Source organism: Larus michahellis, chromosome 9, assembly GCF_964199755.1.
Source record: "Larus michahellis chromosome 9, bLarMic1.1, whole genome shotgun sequence".
NCBI classification, from domain to species: Eukaryota; Metazoa; Chordata; class Aves; order Charadriiformes; family Laridae; genus Larus; species Larus michahellis.
The window spans coordinates 42,301,228-42,316,765 of NC_133904.1; the positions used below are offsets into that span (position 1 = coordinate 42,301,228).

A 15,538-nucleotide genomic window follows, 5' to 3' on the forward strand; every position below is an offset into this window, starting at 1 on the left:
TCTGCCTGTAAGATAGCAGGCTCAATGTCTTAAGGATGTGAAAAAATGATAAACCAGTACACTACTCTGTACAATGATCTGCAAGATAGTTTAAAATAACAGAATCGAATGGCAGGAAATAGAGGGACATGAGGGATTGTAGCTGAACTCAGTCAACAGTAGCAAATGACTAGAAAGGCACTATAGGGAAGACACAAATTAGGCTTCTTGCTTTACAGTTTTTATGGTTTACAATACCTGGTATCTGTTAACAGAGTCATACAAGTATTCAGTAAGGAGTCAAAGTCCTTCTACTTTCACTATGGTTACCAGTTGTAGGATGTCTGAGTGTCTTCCATCTATAGTTATGTCTCATATTTCTTACATTAGAATGCATTATTAGAACGACATTCCACAGAGTGCGCTATCCAGATGATAAAATAGCTTGTTAAGTTCATTATACATAGAAAAGTTGGGCTAGGGAACTCCTTTTTAACAAGGAAACTTACTACGTGCTTCATTGGACAGAAAATACAGAGAAGAACTATTAAGTAGTCTACTATTTAGTTATTTTTTATTAAAACATCCAAATTGCAGCCCTGGTAATGTGAAAACACGGAGCTTGCTCTAACCGAGACAATGTAAGAAACACCCTACTCTTCTCCAACACCCCACTTGAGGCAAGGCGTAACAACAATAGCTTCAGAGATGAGGTTCAGGAAATGCTAAGTGCACTAAGTGCCTTGTCCCCACTATTAAAACTCACAGTTCTATCAAATAATTACCAAACTAAAACAGAGAAATCAAAATATTTTCTGCTTGGATTATCAGTTTTTATTCTACAGAATATTCCAGAAAAGTACTATCTTCACTATAAGGTAAACAACGCATCAAATCAAAATATACGGTACTCTCAGAAAACAGCAGATGGCTAAAGGAGAATAGCTTTGACCATTTCCAAAGATTATTACTTGAGTGAGCAAGTTGGAAAAATAAAACAGTAATTCAAGCAAGAGCAAGCTATTTAAAATCACCCTTGTTGCTGCTACATTGTCAGAGATGAGCCAGTGGACTGAGCTAGTCACTTGGAAGGGGTGTAAAAGTCCCACCTCACTCGTGGGAGGAAAAACATGATCTGTTGAGAAAGGATAAACTCATTTGACTACTCCAAAATAAATGTTTTGATAAAAAGAATCATAGATTATTCAAATTTATTCATAATGGTGAAGGACATACAGATCTCTCTCTTTAAGCTTTATGTTAAACCATAACATATGTGCTACAAGTCTCCTAGTGACACAATCTAATTTTACCTTTTAAAAATACAAAATAAATATGAGAATAAAAAGGCAAGTCAGTGTTTTCCTGTGGCTGTACCAAGACAGAATACTTCAAAGGCTTATAAAACACATCACTACCAGAAGACTACAGGTAAGTACACAAAAAACTGGACCACAGCAGGTCTCATCCACAACAATCAAAATGCAAATCTCCTATGCTTCGGAGCACCTTTAGAATATCAGATCAAAGACTGCCACAGCCTACAAGCACACTTAAATGGTGAAGTGATTCATGCTGAGTAGCTATATGTGAATTTCCAAAAGACCAAGACACTCTTGTAAATGTAAAATGAGCATGAAATACACACATAGGCATATTTTTCCATTTCTTGATTTTTCCAGATTGCCTATTTTCCCAATTTTAGCAATATTAAGTAATATTGTTAGAATATTCCACTAGGGACAAATTGTGCAAACAACTTCTACTGAAGGTGTGGAAGCTTCTTACTGTGAATTACAAGGTTCAGCATCAACAAGTAACACTGTTGTAAAGCTCCCAACTTGTGTTTTATAATTACATATCCCAACACACTCTCCCTGGCAACCTATTCTACTTCTCCAGGTTCCTCAGACAGATTTCCTGGTTAACTGGTTACCTGCTAAATTTAAGAGAAGTTCCACTAAGACTCTGAAAAGTTTCCTGACACAAACACCCTTGACTTTGCATTATACATGGGTAAGGATATTAAGAACTTGCTATAGACAATTTCTACTCAAACTTCTAAGCACCCAGAAGACAACTGAAGAGAACTAGAGGCAGCATTACCAGTGACAGCCTCTTGAGAGCTATTATGACAAGTTAAGAACATTTGGGAAGAAGAATTCAAAACATCACTTAAAAGATGTTGGCCAGACTCATACATCTGCCTCTCATGACATTCAAAATAGTCCAAAGGTAGGGTGAGGGAGAAGCCTCATGTCCCAACCTTATTTGATCATCTTCTGAGAAGTCTGGGAGGACATTATTGTTCTGCCTTCTCATTTTCTTTGCCCAGTAACCACAGTAACCCTAGCAATTCTGCATTTTTAAAAGGGTTTAAAGGACAAAATATGAGTTCTCGGAGAAAAACAGCAAAAAAATATTAACCAAACAGGTCCAAAACCAAAAGCTCTGCTCAGATTTACCTGGAAACGTTTTAAATCATAATTATTGTCATTGCTTTGGAATTATCAAACCTTGACACATGAGTAGTTTAACATTAAAAGCATTCTAGAATGTTAATGTTGCACAGTCCTTAAAATTATCTTCTAATTCTTACCGAAGCAAATTTGTGTCCAAAGCTTATCCACTCTTTTTGCACCAGAACTTCAAAGCCTTCAATTGTCCTGTAGTAGCTGTCTAGCATCAACATGGCCAGCGACGTCAGCTGTGCTGTCCGGTCCCAGCCATCGCTGCAGTGAACCAACACCGAGCTCCTTCCCGAGGATACCTTGTCTGCCACTTGAATAGCTCCTGTCAAGACAAGCTAGCAAAGAGGAACAGGCATCAAACAACACAGAAGATTAGTGTTATCATCCTAACAAATTGATTTCTTTGTATCTACACAGTATCTAAGTTGATACTGTTTCCATTAAAAGACCTACAGAGCACAGTGTAATTAATTGGAAAATAATTTTCTAGGAGATCAAGTAAATTTCTTGTAGAAAAATAAACAGATTGGTTCCCTAATGCCTTAGTAAGATCTAATTCATCTCACAGCAGATTCTTAAAAAATGGGGCAGAAGACAGTAACCTTGATAAACTGAAGAACATAAGCAGCTTTTTTAAGTAAGGAAAGGATTTACCATAGGAAATACTCTAAAAATTCTGTATTTCATTTGGCTCTTTTCTTTGAAATAAATTATTGAAATATCTCAGTTGTTGGAAAAAGGAACTTGTACCCTTCTATTATGCTTATTTTCCAAATATTAACTTAAAATGAAATTTTTATTAAGTAGGATTCACTACATAATACTCTAACTACTTTTGCACAGCTGTACTTAAGGCAAAAGGTTCAAAGGTCAACTAGTAAGAACACTGGTGAATTACCAGTTTAAGTGTGTTATTTGTGCTACAAGATGAAAATTACAAAAATTTACAAGATTTACAAAACCATAATTCACAAAATAGAAATCACATACATACTGACAACTAAAGTACTTATCTTTCACAATGACAGTGATCTGTAGTCCTGTATTGCCAGAAACCAAAATAAATCAGTTCTCATACACGTAAAGACAATCAGACTAACACTCTATTCCTCTATTAAAGACTGACATTTGACTTGAGGCAGACAAACATTGAATTTCACGTACTGTTACTTAGTAATGATATCTCATAACTACTCTAAGTCTAGTTCGCAAAAAGCTCACATCCAGTGATGCTGTTTTTGTAATTCAAGTAGTTCGATGCGTTCTGTATGAGGACTACCGCCAAGTCTAGCAGAGAAAGCAAGTCTGACACAACAGATTTGGACAAACATTATTTCAAACACAAAACATTACCTTTATATGTTCCAACCAATGGGTTGATTCCAGACTCGACAACCAGTGTGATTCTTCCACATTAGGATAAACAATGTCCTTCAACTTCTTCAAAGATTCCCGCATGACATGAATATTATGAATGTCCAAGAAGAAAAGTTCTGCGTTGGGATACGCATCTTCACCTTCATATCCTCCCCCAGTTGCCTACAAACAAGAGATCTAAAATTAACTTCATTTAATAAATTAATTACTTTAGATTAACACTTAAAGGCTGTTTGTACTGTTGGGCCTGAGACCTTCGAATAGGATTGAACTAGCCAGGTAAGGGACAGTGGGCCAGCATCACATTAGTCAGGACTCAGGATGCTTTGCGAATAAAACGACATTTGTACCTTCCCCATTACTTTTGAGATTCATGATGGAAATAGATTTTCATTGACCAACTGACATCACAATGTCAATATTTTTTTCTTCATCTATGTTCACTTTTCCCGCCAAGGATTAAACAAACTCATAATTCTGAATACAAGAGAAATTAACTTACTTTCCAGACAGATTATAAAGGTTAAATTAAAATGTACACTACATCACACAAAACAGCAATTACTCATAACATACTAGATCACCACTTCCAGGGAATAAAATCGCTCATTTATTTGTTTCTGTACCAACTAGAAAGAAATTCAGTCAAAAGGAATCATCTGTTTCTTTACACCACTAATTCAAAAGAAAGCAAATCTTTTTACCAGTGCAAACTTGCCACCAAAAAAAAAAGTAAATCTTCACTGTGCTTAAACTGCCTAGTTATTTACTTCTAAAGTTGAACTGGTATTTAAATAGATAAAAATTATAATATGTTTGGCCAAGTAAAATTAAGAGTCCAGTTAAGAATAAACTATGTTTCATTTAAGAATTAAGTTCAAGAACCTTAGATTCTGCCTCCAAGTAGTAAATTAATAATAACATTAAAGTTTAAAGTAACTTTTCTAACATTAAATTTTATTGCTGAAGCCTGAACATGTATTTAGATCGTTAAGAAATTAAAGAGCCATGTAAGTAGAAAGTCTATTCTACTGCTGCTCTCTCAAAACATTTAAGCACCACCACAGCAGAGGATGTGCCTGGTCACAAATGGAAGCGGAAAACCACACATATTTTAGGACACAGTACCACTGATGAGGTTTTCCGAAGATAGCTGCAAAATCACAGCCTTTCCTGCAGCCAGCAGAAACATGCCATGAATTGTGATAAATAAATTTTGCCTTTATAAGTCATTACAGCCACCACCTACACATCAGACAACAACCTAAAGGACATTACAGCCTTTTCCCATTAGTACCACCAGCACTTCTGCCAGTAGCACAGTATCTCTGTTCTATGCTCTCTATCTCCTGCCTCAGATGTGGGGGTATTCTCAGAGCTGTCAGGCTCTGCGCTAAACGAAGTAATGATTGTATTTTTCTCTTTCCTTTGAGTATTATGCAGTCCTGGTGAGGAATGATCGTAATTTTAGCATCAGGGCTGCTGCAGCTCCTACTGACTGCGTGGTCTTGACCTACGTACAAAGAACACAGGAATGCATGAGTAGCGTAGCCCAAGATTTTTGCTTACACTAATCTGCACAGCTGCTCAAGAAAACTTTCTTCAGTGCTGATCAACACTGGCTTGCACTCTGTATGTCACTGTCCCTCAGATCCAGAAATGCACCCTATTGCTTTTACTGCTATGATTGAGTATTTCATATTCAGCGATATCAGCAGTTAATTAAAACACATGGGTGAAAGACATAGACCATTTTAAAAAGCTGAAAACTGTGCTTCATACTTCAATAAGTATGTGCATATAAAGTTTGGCCATAATACACCTTCGAAACAAACAGAGTAAAAATTTGAGTTTGTCCAAGAACTGGGGAAAAATTTAAGTGAATGTAAGAATTGGCATTCCTTCTACAAGGCAAACAGAAGGATTATGTGTTTTGTTCACCCATAAAAATTCAGTGTGCAGAGGATAATGCAATTTGTAGAGTAAAATATAAGCGATTGAGGCAGACCCTCAAAATACAAATCATTGGATTAAAACCTAGTCAAACAGCCCCTAGGATAGAGCGTCTGAAAGAATATATGTTATACACAGAAAAGCACCTTATTTCTTGCTTAATAAAGTACATTCTCTATTACAGAGAAGAGGGCTGTAAAGGTACAGATGTGCATGTTTAAGTTACACAAAGCAAAACACTAACATGATCGTCCCTCTTGAATTCTGAAGCAACTTAACATTTGTTACACATAAACCTCCTAAAGGCAAACAAGTTTTACCATTTCATATTCCTTTCAGCAGAAACATTGAAAAGGACTCATTCCACTAAATTAGCGTCCACTTTGTGCCAAAAAACCATTCAGAAGCTAGAATTCCTTTGCTCCCAGACAAGCACACTCATTGTGTCACTACGATCTCAAACCCTCTTGAGCTCTTATCTCTTACGCTCTTTGCTGTGCAGACACACAACTTCACTCCTAAGTACTGAAGAGCACGTCCACTTCATTTGTGCCTGAAGTTCAGTGGGTAAGGGACTACCCTAGACATGGAGGGAGAGAAGCTGGTACATTCTCATATGACGAAAGCATTAAACTTGTGTCCTTCACTGCCTCTCCCTACCTAGGCTTTTCATATAAACATGGAGCACATCCATGCTCCATAGAGTCTGCTGTGCTCTGTGCCAAATGCAATGCTGACACACTGTGACTGGCATTATCTCATGTATGCCTGAACAATCTGGTCCTCACCAGACTTGGCGGGGTGCGGGGCGGTGGTGGTAGAGGGGAAATCAAGGCACAGGGACACCTTTTCTTCTTGAAAGGTTGGACCAGATGATCTTTCGAGGTCTCTTCCCATCTGGGCTGTTCTATGATTCTGATCCCATTTAGGCTTTGATCACAGAAGAAGTGGTCACTTTGTCAGATGGAAACACTACTTCTGTCACTGCACTTACTAACCACAGGCACCTAGGGAAGAATAGGTATCTAGGTATCCAAGATCCTACCCAGGCTGCTGTTCAGAGTGTAAATCCCCAAATTAACCTTATTCATCACTTTATTTGCTGGATGCCTGGACAGGTCTGAAGTGGTTATTGTAATGGTTTGGAAGAACCAAACAAAGGATGCCTATCAGTGGGCTTGGCTTTATGCACACAGCCTTTCCAGGACAAAATTTTCCCAGAGGATATGAAGCAAAGCTGTGGCTTGCACAGAGGTGGCACGTCATTCCAACAGAGGACATGCTCTACAGAGCTCTGCCTACATCCACCTCACAGTGCAGAGTGCAGTCATATCTGATTTCAGTCCGTGCTGAGATCTGTGCTTGACTGATAACAGACAGGGTAAAGTGTGTCTGGAAATCCACATGTGGTCCCGAAACCCTCCTTATGACCTACTTCAGGCACTAAGGTCCTTTCATGGCCTTGAGCCTCAGTATGTGATTATGTAAATATATATTTTATTATGTAAATGTATCTACGTTAAAATTACTACTGTTCCCCAAAACCTCCACACAGAAAACTTCAAGCTAAGTCTCTTCCCCACGCCCCTTCACAAGTAAGACTATTAAGCATCTGTTTACCTTGTTTGCAACTGCATTGACATTGGGCCTAGCATCATAGATGGTCAGTTTCGAGATTTGCCCATTAGCCTCCCTGATGATATCGAGATATCTTTCATCATCTTTATTCCTCTTGCCACTCATTCCAACAAGGGGCTGACTGCAGCGCATAATAACAGCTTGAGTCTCTGGATGAATCCATGACAGAACCTAATCGCATGTCAAAAACACATTAGAAGAAATACATTTTTATTAAAAAAACATAACTTAAATTTTATAGTTACATTCTTTAAAATAGATAACATGAAAATTAACACTTTTTATTTAATTTCTTCAAAAGATAATCCCCAGACATCTCAACTGCTTCACTTTAGTTTCATAAAATTTAATAATAATAATCTTTACAAGAGTTCATTCTCTTACATATTTAACTCTTACTGAAATTATACTTACCTATATAACCCAGTGTACTTTAATTTTTTCCTACAAGTCTTAGGTTGCACAAATAATTCTGAAAAGCAAACTGGAGACAAATATAGCAATGCCTGCTGAAACTAATAAACAATTCAGAAGGATTAATTCATTGTAGAAACTGTGACTAAGATGCTCCAATTCTACAAGAAAAACTTTTCCCTTTTTTTGGATAAAGAAGGAAAGTTGAATTTTTCTACAGTATCCTGAATGTTTCCCCTTCTAATCTTTAAAGTGCATTTTGTTCCTCAGCCCTCTTTACAAAGAGGAGGCACTGGAGCAGAGTGCACGCTGCCTTTGTTGTTGTTCTGAGCCACAGGGGACTTCCACAAACAAGAGATAGTAGGCTACCTAGGGAACAGACTGCAGTGCGAGATTGAAGATAAGCAGCCCAAGAAGCAGGTAAAAACTCCAGCTTCATCATTGAAAAATACTAAGAAACAGTATTCCACCCAGTCTGAAAGTTGTGGGTTACAGAGTGAAAGAACACCAGAATTAAAAAAAGAAATCCTCAGAAAGTATTCGCTCCTGAAATACAACCCTTAGTTGTAGATGTAGAAATGAGACCTGTCAGCGTGTGCGTGGTGAGTATGATTGGTTATTTCCTGACGAGAATAAAGTTAGTATTACAAGGAAATGACTCTCACTGTACAGGCATACAAAAGCCCTGTCATGAATTGAGATGACAGAGAAGATACAGCTAGGTTATAAGAACTATATGCACACACTACATATTTTAACATATATATTTTATACATCTTATATATTATACATATATATATGTGTGTATATGTGGTAGATTTACTGTCAGTAAATACCGTATCTAATAAATATTTATCATATTGAGTTTTGCATCTGTTTGAAATTAACTGAGATTTAAGGCAGCTTTCTGATACTAAGAATCTAGCACCTCTTACAAGTTTGCCAAATTGAAATATTAGTTAAAACAGATTGTATTGAGAGAGAAATTACAGTTTTCTATAGTGTTAAGAGCTGATAAGTAAAAATTATATTACCTCAAAGAATTTCAGTTACAGAAATAGAGCCAAAAAGTCAAATGGGTTTATCTTAAACCACACAGCCCAATTTAAAGGACTAAGAAGCCCAAAAATTCACTACAGAGACTATGCATGAGGTCTTATTTTAGGCTTGACCATTGGAACTATGTTTAAATGCCACACTGTTTGCTTACAGGAGGATAACATTTGCTATCACCTTTTACGTGCATCCAACAATAGTCAAACAAACTAGTACAGACGTCAGTCTAAGGCTCATATTTCATTAAGAAAAGGGAATCTGCAACGCCGGCAGTTGTTACTAGAAAAGTCAAGTTAAAACTAACAAAGTTGGAATGGGTGATTGTTGTGGGGGAAAAAAAGAAAATGTGGCTTGGCGAAGACACTAGTTTCAAGCAGTAAAAACTGCCAGCCAATCAAAATTATTTTGCTGCAACCGTTTCCAAAAAAAAAAAAATCATCCTCTGGGTCGTGTTCATCAAAAAGTTGTTTGGATGCATACTTAAAACTAGCTACACTATAAAGTAACTTTCATCACATGATACTCACCGGGATTCTATTTCGGGACCTAAAGGCAGCAACTTTCTTGAGGTCATCATCTGTTGCATTATATGGCACCACTAAGAGCGATGGATATGTATCACACAGTCCGTAATGTTCATTAATAAAAGTTACTCGCCACCGTTCATTAGGCAGTCCCTAAAATGTAACACAAAGTTTTTCAATGTATTTTCGGCTGTACAAATAGTAATTCTGCGCTTGAATTTTACATGACATTATGGCCACATGGTGGCAACAACCTACCAATTTAACCTAACTACAGTACTGTTTCAAAACAATAGAAGAAAAAAAGATTACAAGACCACACAAAACAGCTCATTGCTGATGGACTCACAGCCTTAAACAACTGCATAGCTCTCTCCTGTACTCCCACATACACAATTCTATTCTTACAACAAGTTTCAAAACAATGATTAAAACTAGTAGATGTATTTCTTTAATTGAGGAAAGAAAATTGCACTCTCTTCTCCCTCAAAGCTCTGCCTTTCCATTTTGCCTGCTGAAAAGAGACTATGGTTCTGAGAAGACGGGGGGAGGAGGTCTCATCTCTTCCCTGTAGCCTGATACTACCTTCAGGTTAAAAATAAGATTCAGGGCAGCTTTCTTACTGAGAAACAACAACTTTTAGTTGCAGTCTGCTCAGTAACGCATTTTACAAAGAGCAGCCAGGAAACTGAGAAAGGCCGAGAAGCCCTCCGCACACACACAGTGGCATTTGTGTGGGTGTTTGTATTTTACCTTGTTTGGGTCTTGAGCCTCTAAACCGTGAACCAAAAAAATATGGAGGGAAAAAAAATAATCCAAGGAAGTCCTTATTGTTTGCTATTTATTTTTTTTTTTAAAAAAGTCATATTTAAAGCAAAAATAAATTGTCTAAAAGACATTTTAAAATTAAATATATCATCTTATTTCATTGACATTTTTCCAAAATCACCTAAAAAGCAAGGCAGAATACTGTCAGACATATAAATAACTTTTGTAAAGGAACGGTGCTTCTAAAATAAGATGTCTTTTTTTTTTTTCTTCACTTCAGGAAGAAGGAGACCAAATCAAAGACCAAATCAAATCTATATTTAGGACACTGTAGTTACATATTTGGCACATTCTCCCCACCCCCTGCTCACTCAACGGTGGCACATTTAAAACTTCCCTCAAAGAGGAAAGACTACATTTTATATTTTTAAAGGTTCCAGTGCTTTTTCTTTTCGTTACATTTTTCAAGTGCTATTTCCATCTCCCCCCATTCTTAGTGCCCCCCCCGCCAAAAGGGCTGACAAGAGAAATGTACAAACAATAATTCCTCTATGTAAATTGTCAGAGATGAAACCATCAGGCAACTGCAACTTTAATAACTCACTTGTCTCCTGTATTCAGACATTGGATTGTACACCATCCATCCATTTTCAGAAAACTTTTCTTCATTTGCAAATGCAAAAAAAAGCTGTAGGATGTAAAGAAAGCTTATTACACCAAACTCACTGAAAATGGCAAATATGAGGGCTCATCAGCAGTTATTCGCTAATGTCCACCACAAAATAGGACTGACTTTTCCATGCCAACCCCCTCTCTCCATTTAAATCTGATATTTATAAGTCTGTAAAGCAAAGAGCAAGAAGTAATAAACAATACAGATCTGCTAATGAAATAATGAATATGTGACAACAGTTAAAACGAGAAATGACTAAATAATAAAAATTACAAAGCTTAAATAGCTGGATATTTTTACTGTCAGGCGGTTGAAATGTTTTAAAATAGTTTGTATCAGCTTATTTACCATATTTCATTACCTCACGAAATAAACCACTGTCTTCTCACCAAAATTTCTCTAATACGTACAGCTGCAATTACTACATAAAATATTAGATGCTAAATTGAAAGTGGAAAAAGGTTTTAATTGCTATTCATAGCATTAGGAAGCAGTCTTCTTCCTGTACCCCTATCTCAATTGATCCTTACTAACAGAAATAAGGTGTACTGTAAAACTCCATGGAAGTTAAACAGTTGTCATTAAAAATGAAACAAAATACGCTGTCAGCAAGGTTACACTACCTCCTTTTCTATTGCTTTGTTGCTCACTCTCAAGACTCATTTATACAAGACAGCATCCTCACCCAGGATTCTGACAACTTCCTCATACCTTTTTGCTTCCTTCTCCTTTCAACCAGCTCCAAGTGGGCTGTATTACCTAACTAACCTCTTTTGTCCTTGGTTTCTTTTTACCGTTTATGATGAAAGCAAAAGTAACGTTTATTTTAGGAATCTCCTTCATTGAGAAAATTGATTTTGGTGGCTTACGAATTCTTTGGATGCCAACTGGAGCATGAAACTAAGTTGTTTCAAAAAAAAAAAAAAAGAAAACGCAGAAGAGAATGTGTTGTTCTGAGCTAACTGAGCAACAGCAGCCAGAGCAGAAAGCATTCAAGAGCCCATCATAGCTCATTTGTAACAAAAAAACCTGAAAGTCTCCTACCTATTCAAAGACATTAAAAGAAGAAAATGAATGCTAAACCGAACATCCCAAATCTACATCATTTTCACAGGCACAGACCTGAACTAAGCAGAAATGCAGAAAACCTGGCAAGCAAGAAAAAAATAATCATGGTTCTCAGGTGCATGATTACATCTACAGAGGTAAGGTGATTCTGAATTCGTAAGTGCACCATACGCCCAGGTGGAGGTTTCTTCAGATCTTATGAAGGCAGACACTAACGGCCCAAGGCAATTCTGTTTAGCCTAATATGTTACAATGGTTTAAAAAGTAAACAGCTCTAATCAAAACACTAAACTGAATCTGTCCAAAAGGAGGAGTTTTTCTCCTCATGTATTTATTACAAATAGACAAGTATTTTGAAAGAACGTTACTGCTCACACAAGATACTTTATCCCACTAGTTTTAGAAACTGGAATTTTAAATTAAATCAGTATTTTAAAGCAAGTACATTATTTGGCAAGTTTGCAGAAATAAACAATTCATTTCCAAGTTGTGCTTTCTCAATGTCTTCACCATTTTTAAAAGCGTAGGCCTTCAGTGTACGTAAACATTACAGATTCTTTCAACTAAGTGAAGTGCTATCAAGTGGGATGGAGGGAGAGATGAAGAAGGAAAAAGGAATGAGGTGGACGTCAACTGCATCAGAAAAAAAACCACTCTAATAGAAGTAGATGCAAATATCAAAAGCTAAGCAGAAAAACTGAAAAAGGTTGGTTGGTTAACTGCAAAGCAGGAATACAGCAAAACAGGAATACCACTATCTAAGTTGCAGTAGATGCAACTGATTTGCTGAACTATTAATAAATAGCTACAGGCGAGAACCATCCCCTCCTCCCCAAAGGAATGTGCCATATCCTGAAGAGCAACTATGCTAAGAATTCACCACGGAACCAAAAAGACAAAGGAGAATCTTATAACAGGAGGAAACAGAAACACTGGAATCCTAACAGATCATGTAAAAGATGTCTCAAAGGCAGGAATATGTTATTTATTTAAATTGCTACTTACTGCAAGTTTCCTGGTGAGAACTTAAAGATTACCCAACTTAAGCCTTGATAACTAAAATACATGAGTTTATTACAGTGCACTGTCATAGCTGTTACATGGAAGATTTTACAGAAAAAAAAAAAGGTGCTGCTCCAAAGTAGAAATAAACAAATGGCAGCTATGCTGCTCGTGTCACTCACAAAATAATCCACAAGAAATCAGATGGAAAAGTATATTTTGTTTTCATGTTTTAAAAAAATGGGGCTAAACTTACTATGCATGAGGAAGGGGTGGACAGAATCCTTTCCAAAAGAACAGTGTCCTACTATGTACAGCACATTCCATTTAAAACGCTTAGCTACAGCAGCTTTACCACAGCAGCTACAAAAGCTTTCAAGTCACACAACCCACAACTATTAAAGCTGACAATTAAGCTTCATCAGCTCTGTTGACATTCCAGGTAGCGCAAATTCTTCTGGTATTGCTCAAGAAAAGAATCATTAGTAGCATGGTTTAACCAGCAAAAATCGGAAGACTAACAAATAACAGAACACTACAATGAATGAGCGAGTGTATGGATATTTGTATGATCTATTCAGAGAAAACTCTTGAAGTATACTCCCAACAAGAAGAGTATTTAAAAATGAACAGTATCTAAAAACCTGAAGACTAAAAATTATTTTTCTTCAGCAAGAGTAGACTAAATTATAACAAAAATTTATATATGCACATTTATATGTGCACATTGTGTACAGACTACACGATCTGGTTACTACTGAAAGTCCTACTCATTGTACACAAGAGATTAAAGATCTGAATCCCGCCCCCACCACCTCCAACGGCCTTTCACTTCAGAGCTGAAATATCAAGTCCTAAAATATTTTGTGAAGATGGCCCAAACTTCAGTCCAGGCTAAATGCTACAGTCTGAAATACAGAAACACCCCGACCCCTACCTTAGGCCCATCTCTCACCACAAAATATACAAAGCAATATATAAAGCCATTTCAAAGAGTAAAAATGCTTCCTTTTCCACCCTGACAATCGTAGCATGGTTCCATTCAACAATATACAGTTTAAAGTAATTTCTCAACTTAAGATTTTCGTACATTCACCTCCACTTAAGCAGCTCATTAGATGAAAGTAAAATTTGTATCCGTCTCTGTATTCCAACGTGAGACAGCAGGAAAGTCAGAGTTTGAGAACACGCGTTTAAAACACTCCGTATCCATTAATACTAATTTCATACAGTTCTATTTAATTTCAAACTACAGTTTAACTTCAGTGTAACAAGCAACCCACATTTATAATCATTTTAATACTAAGAATCATGCAGATAAGCAAACATAAGAGATATGCTTGGATACAATCGTATTTTCTTGCTTGTGTCAGTACAAGCCATATTTAGCACACATTTGTACATTGCTCTATCACATTTTGTTTCTAATAAATAAAAGTAATGTGAAGTAATTTCTATTGAATAATACATTTTTTGTCTAATGGGGCCTTTTATTACTCTGATGCACTAAGTTGATAAACCCTATTATAGTGAACAAATCAATGTGACAAATACACATTTAGAACCCAGAGGAGTTTGTTACAGCTCAGGTAAGCTTCACATCTGCAGTAAAGACCCACATATTTCCACTTGTGTCCTAAATAACCCAAGCTTACAAATTAAAAGCCGTATGTTTGTATCTGTATCTCTTGATTAACTTAACATTGCCAAAGCTTTCACATCACGGTGCACATAATCTGAATGTAATTCTACAGTGCAGCAGGCAAAGGGGACAGAAGACGAAATGATGCCATTTACAATGTATTCTGCACAGGTTCTCACATCACTTCACAAAAGATTTGAGAGGTGCTATCTTAGTAAAAATACATGGCTTAGCTTTTTGCGGATATGGGTTCCTTCGTATTAGTGCCCCTCACATACACACACCTCTCGTGGCAGGATGAAAACAGAGAAGTCCCTTCACTGCCCATAAGCATTTAGTATGGGCCAGATAGGTGGGCATTTGTATCCCTCAGAGTGCGGAGGGCAAAAGAAGGCTGAAGCAGCAAACTACATGACCAGCTATAGACTATGGATCTGCAGTGAAATCCCTATCCTCCATTCTATGCAAAGAGGCTTTAATTTGCTTTTGCAAATTAATCTTAGCTAATGTATGATAAGTCTTACTTGTTTTTACCAACTACAGGTACTGATGAGTCAGATGCCTTGCACCCTGTAAGTTTTCTGAGTGGTAATTTATTGTTGGTTTTTTTTTTTTATTTTATACCTCTTTAATACTTTCCTTGATTTCTTCTTTCTTTTTCCTATGGCAGGCTAAAAAAAATTTTAAACTGATTTTTGGTTGATAGACTAATAGGAACTGATGGGCTTCCATCAGACATGTTGCACTAATCTCTATCGAACCTAGGACAGATATAGTCAGTACACTGGAAGAGATTGCAACTATCCCACTTCGAATCCAAGATGTGAGATAAAACTAGTAATCAATATAATTTAAGATGAATTTATGCTTTCTAATGGCTTTTGGCTAGCTGGTCTCAGTGCTGAGAGGAGTGAGGCCAGCTCCTGAAACGCTCCATAGTCTAAAAGCAGAAGACTACTTCTCCACTTGAAGC

The 15,538-nt window shown here is 36.9% G+C and overlaps 1 protein-coding gene across 2 annotated transcripts in view; it reads right to left on the reverse strand.

Moving 5' to 3' along the window:
• Positions 1-15,538, reverse strand: part of MTM1 (myotubularin 1) — a 46,291-nt gene that overhangs the window by 7,873 nt on the left and 22,880 nt on the right. For both annotated transcript variants that reach the window (XM_074600669.1, XM_074600670.1), the window contains exons 8-12: positions 10,785-10,868; positions 9,416-9,565; positions 7,401-7,589; positions 3,804-3,989; positions 2,579-2,785 (exon numbers count right to left, since the gene is read on the reverse strand). In XM_074600669.1, the coding sequence (XP_074456770.1) occupies positions 2,579-2,785; positions 3,804-3,989; positions 7,401-7,589; positions 9,416-9,565; positions 10,785-10,868 (816 nt within the window). The remainder of the gene's footprint in view (positions 1-2,578; positions 2,786-3,803; positions 3,990-7,400; positions 7,590-9,415; positions 9,566-10,784; positions 10,869-15,538) is intronic.